The sequence below is a fragment of the Chlorella variabilis genome (assembly GCF_000147415.1).
Source record: "Chlorella variabilis unplaced genomic scaffold CHLNCscaffold_22, whole genome shotgun sequence".
NCBI classification, from domain to species: domain Eukaryota; kingdom Viridiplantae; phylum Chlorophyta; class Trebouxiophyceae; order Chlorellales; family Chlorellaceae; genus Chlorella; species Chlorella variabilis.
Window position 1 is genome coordinate 802634 of NW_005435066.1, and position 4882 is coordinate 807515.

Consider the following 4882-nt stretch of genomic DNA (forward strand, 5'->3'; position numbering starts at 1 on the left):
CGGTGGTGCCGTTGTGCGGCGGGGCACGAGGCGCAGCGGAGGTGGCCGCCACGCCGCTGCCAGGCAGTGCCTCTCCCAGCAATCTCGCAGGAGATTCCTGCTGCCTGCTGCTGGCACCTTGCGGCTCGCGGCGCCCACCCCACCCCCCGCAGCGGCAGCCTCGCGAGCGCTGCTGCCTGGGATCCGCTCCCACCTGGTGCCGGAGCAAGGCAGGGTTGTGACGGCGGTCACGGCGGAGTTGGAGGTGTTGAGCTTGGGCCTCCAAAGGTGCAGCGCTTGAACATCTACCCCACCGTCGTCACCGTGGGCTCGATGTTCCAGCGCTGCACCTTTGGAGGCACCAAGCTCAACACCTCCAACTCCGCCGTGACCGCCGTCACCACCCTGCCCTGCTCCGGCACCAGGTGGGAGCGGATCCCAGGCAGCAGCGCTCGCGAGGCTGCCGCTGCGGGGGGTGGGGTGGGCGCCGCGAGCCGCAAGGTGCCAGCAGCAGGCAGCAGGAATCTCCTGCGAGATTGCTGGGAGAGGCACTGCCTGGCAGCGGCGTGGCGGCCACCTCCGCTGCGCCTCGTGCCCCGCCGCACCACGGCACCACCCCGTCGCACCTCCCCACCGCGCACCACACACGCCTGCCCCCCCTGCAGCTCCGAAGGCGCCTGGACCTTCTCCAGGTGCGAGTTTGCCGACATGGATGGTACCGCCGAGGCGGCGGAGGCCAAGTTGAGGGCGCAGGGCATCAACGTGGATGCATACTTCTACCGGTGAGGGGTGGGGCAGTGGTGTGCATGACAGGTACACATATGGTGGGGGGTAGGGTGCGCCTACAGCGGCGGCGGCAGCGGCGGTGGCGGCGGCGGCGCCAGCGCTGGCCCGCAGGACCGCCTCGCTGCGCCTGACCAGCTGCAGGCACCAGCCTCTCCCGCGTGCCCCCCTTTGAAAGCCTGCCCCATGCCCCTTCCCCTTCCCTTGCCATGCGCGCCTGCAGCGTCTTCATGCTGCCCCCTGGCTTATGCGCCGGCATGGTCGGCACCGGCTACGTGGGCTGCGACGGGTCATGGCCCTGCCGCGCCTGGGTGGGCCACGACTTCTGGACCTCGCCCATGGTGGGTGGCTGCGGCAGGAGGGTGCTGGCCACGCGGCGCCGGGGTGCTGGTCTGGGGTGGCGCGGGGGGTGGGGCTGCTGTCGCCACACCGGGAGCCTGCCTGGATGCCAGCTGGACGGCTCATGCACGACGCATCCTTCAGGCCTGTGATCCCACCTCCCCCGCTGCTGCCGCCGCCACCACACGCAACGCCACACACACGCACACCCTTCCCCTGCCCCCTGCCCCTCAACCCTCCCTCCAGACCATCGCCCACGAGCTAGGCCACAACCTGTACCTGTCCCACTCTGGCTCCGCGCTGTCTGGCCAGTGGGACGAGTACGATGACGAGAGCTGCGCCATGGGGTACTGCTGCTCGTACTGCTGCCTCAACGCGCCCAAGGCCTGGCAGCTGGGGTGGAACCCGGTGAAGGAGCTAGGCAGTACCGCCATGAAGCCGGGCACTACCGTGTCCACGTCTCTCTTCAGCCAGTCCCTGGCGATAGCCGCCGCCGCGCTGCGCGTCAAGGTGCGGCGCGGCCCGCTGCCAGCAATAGCAATGTGCGACAGTGCCCCCGCTGTGATCGGCCGCATGAGCCGACCTGGGCTATGAGCATGTAGGATGGGCTCCCGCTGGCGCTGCCAGCGCTGCCAGCGGAGCTGTCTAATGAGCGACATCTCCCAACCCCAACCCCACTCCCAAACAGGTGTCGTACTGGGTGGGCGGCGAGGCCAGTGTGTACGTTTCGTACCGCAAGCGCCACAACACCACCAACCACCCCGATGCCTACCTGCCCGCCAGCGTGGCCGACCAGCTGGTCATCCACACATCCAACGTGGCACAGCCTTTCGACCCCGCCGTGTCGCGGTAGCATACGGCGCTGGCGGGTGAGGCAGGCATGGCTGACCTGGCGGCTGCTGATGTGGCCAGCGCTGGCATGCCACTGCCGCCAGGATGCCGCCGCTGACATGAAGCTCGCGCCGGCCTGGTCCCCCGCCGCCCCCGCTCGGTGCAGTCGGCGAGGCGTGGACGCACCCCAACGCCGCCACCGGCCTGGTCATCCGCCGCGTGCCATGCAACCTCACCAACCGCGCGCAGGTGCATGTGTGCCGCAAGGGCGGCCCCGAGACGGCAGCCACCTGCGCGTTCAACATTGACAACGACTGCAACGGGCTGAGCGGGCCGGAGGACCCGGCCTGCGCCCTGATCTGAGGCGGCGGCGGCAGCGCTGCCGTTGCGCGCGCCCCGCACCTCTCCCCCCCGCTCTTTCTCTCTCTCTTTCCTCCTCCCGCTCCCGCCGCTTCTCCCTCCTGTACGTGCACTTTGTCAGGGCCCCGGGGTCTCTTCGGGCTGCCTTTCTCCACTGCACTTCTTTGCTACCTCTCTGGCCCCACGCCTCTATTCCTACCCCCAGCAAGCGTGTACATGTTTCCATGCAGGCCAGGCGCCTCTGCCGCCAGCAGAGGCGGCGGCAGAGGCGGCGGCAGAGGCGGCGCCGGCTGCTTCATGCCCTTCTCCCCGCCCCCTGTCAATTTTATCTGCTGCAGTAACCTGAATTCCTTGCCTTAATTTCTTCTGATCCACTCTTTGGCTTTCACAAATGCATGGGTGGGCTCGCTATTTCACCGCCGCCGTCAAGCCAGCGCCGCTCTTGCTTTCGGCGCTCTTGCCTGCGAGCCACGGCGGGACGGCCTGCTCCTCCTTGACAGCTGTGCAGTATCCTTGCTACTCCTTCCATCTCCCTTATTCTTTCCAGCCACTCGTCAGTACGTACCTTGCTTGGCGCGCACACCACCAACGCGCTTGTACCGCTGCGCACTGCGGTGCCACATGCATGCCCCCTCGTCATGGGGCCACCGTGCCTCGGTATCCGCCCGTTTCCCCAGCCATGCGGACAGTTCAATAATTTGTATCATGGCTGATGGCTTGAGGAAGACAAATCTCAGGATGGTGGGCATCAGGTGCAGCGCTGACGGAGGCGCGGCGTGCCACCTGGCGCCGCACATCAGCTGGTAGGGACGTTGTCCTTTTGTCTGGCCCTTCACTTCTACACCTCTGTTGAGCTGCTGCACGCGATTCGTCCCCAAGTCCAATCTGTAGGCGGCCACAGCACCGCACTGGGCGATGGCCGGGGCGGCCACCGACTCCCTGCTCCTCATCATGGGCTGCATCGTCCCCTGCCTGGCAGTACGGAGTTTACAGCAGCAATCCACGGTCTCAGGTGCGTGATGCGTCAATCGGCCCGTTGGCACGGCCGCCGGTTGTATGTGTCTGGTGGGGTGGAGTGCCCCTGAGCACCGGCCGGGCTGCAAATTCCACGCCCACGATCCCTGCGGCCCTAATGACCCGGTCGATGGCAGCTGCAAGGTCCTCTAACCCGCGGCGCCAGAGCCGCTCTTGCCCCCCACGCGCGTTCTCAGGCCGGGCGGTGCTCCTCAACGCCGATTACGCATCGCCGGAGCTCGAAAACAGCGCACCAGACAGGTGGGGCCGGCGCGAGGCTCGGGCGCTCATCCCAGGGGCAAAGGGTCCCGACGGGGCCACCGCCCGCCGCCCACCAGCTTGCCGCGGCCGCCGCCTGCTCAGCCCTCCTGCTGGGCCCCAGTGTGGAGAGAGCCTGGCGCAAGCTGCACTGCAGGCAGGCCAGTGTGCGATGCGCCATGCAGCCCCGCAATGGTCGTTGGGTGCCCACCGCCGCACCCCATGCCGCCGCCGGGCCTGCAGGCTGCTTGTGGTGCACACCGAGGGAGGCAGGCGAGTGCACGTGCGCTATGCACCGGCACTGGCGGCAGCGGTGGCCCTCCTGCGCGCCGGGGCAGCCGTTGTTGCGACAGGGAGCTGGGGCGCGTGCGGGAACGGCACGCAGACGACACCAGAGGGCAGCACTAGCACTGGCAGCGGCGGCAGCGGCAGCGGCGGCACTGGAACAGGCGTGGCCCCATCGCCACCTAGGCCCCCCCGCAAGCGCCGCTCCTGCTTCCAAGCCACAGCGGTCGAGGCGACCCCGGTCCCCTCTCCAGGCAGCACTGCCGGCCCTGCTGCCGGCCCTGCTCGCGGCGGCGGCGTGGCGGCAGCAGCGGCAGCTCCGAAAATCGGTGCCGCCGCCGCCACCGCCCTGCCGCTGGTGTCCTTCCCCCTCGCCTTCCAAGACATTGCCACCCTCATCATTCCCAGTGAGCCCACCTGACCCAATCTGCTATTCATAGGCCTGCCTGTCTTGTTGGTGCAAGCTGCTTGCAGGGAAACAATTTGCCGTGGTTACTCACAGCCCCGTACCCAAACCGCCCCGCCCCAACCGCCCCGACCCCTTGCCCCGACCCCGCAGTCGCAGCCTTCGTTTTGTTCTGCCGGGCCAGCCTTCACCTGCCAGTGCATGACTGTGTGCCTGTGACCTGCGTTGAGATTCGGGTGCGTGGGGACGGGCGCAGCGAATGCCACCTGCGACTGACTCCTGCCCTGTGCGGCGCCCTGATGGGTGCCCGCCGCCGCCTTGCGTGGGCAGCACCAGAGGTCAGCATTGACCTCTGGCGCTCACCTGGGGAGCTACAATACCTCCATGAGCTGCGCCAGCAGCGCGCGGAGGAGCCCCCAGCGCGCCAGGTGGGGCGGGCTGCGACCTCTCGCTGGTGGCGAGCGGCTCCCCTCCCGCCGCCCTCAGCTGAAGTCGTTGCCGCCCCTGTTGCTGCTACCCCTGCCCAGCCCACGCCTGCGCCGCCTACACTGCCCGCCGCCGCCGCAGCAGCTGCCGCCGCCGCCGCTGCCGCCGCCGCCGCTGCTGCCGCCGCCATGCCCATCGCCC

The 4882-nt window shown here is 68.7% G+C and overlaps 1 protein-coding gene across 1 annotated transcript in view; it reads left to right on the forward strand.

Annotated features, from left to right (window-relative positions):
- The window catches only part of CHLNCDRAFT_138977 (hypothetical protein), a gene marked incomplete at both ends in the record, with an annotated part of 3732 nt that extends 1437 nt beyond the window's left edge, over positions 1–2295 (forward strand). The window contains 7 exons of the mRNA XM_005844482.1: positions 153–244; positions 274–404; positions 645–761; positions 986–1103; positions 1348–1611; positions 1790–1950; positions 2058–2295. Coding sequence (XP_005844544.1) covers positions 153–244; positions 274–404; positions 645–761; positions 986–1103; positions 1348–1611; positions 1790–1950; positions 2058–2295 — 1121 coding nt within the window. The remainder of the gene's footprint in view (positions 1–152; positions 245–273; positions 405–644; positions 762–985; positions 1104–1347; positions 1612–1789; positions 1951–2057) is intronic.
- Between the last annotated feature and the right edge of the window lie 2587 nt (positions 2296–4882).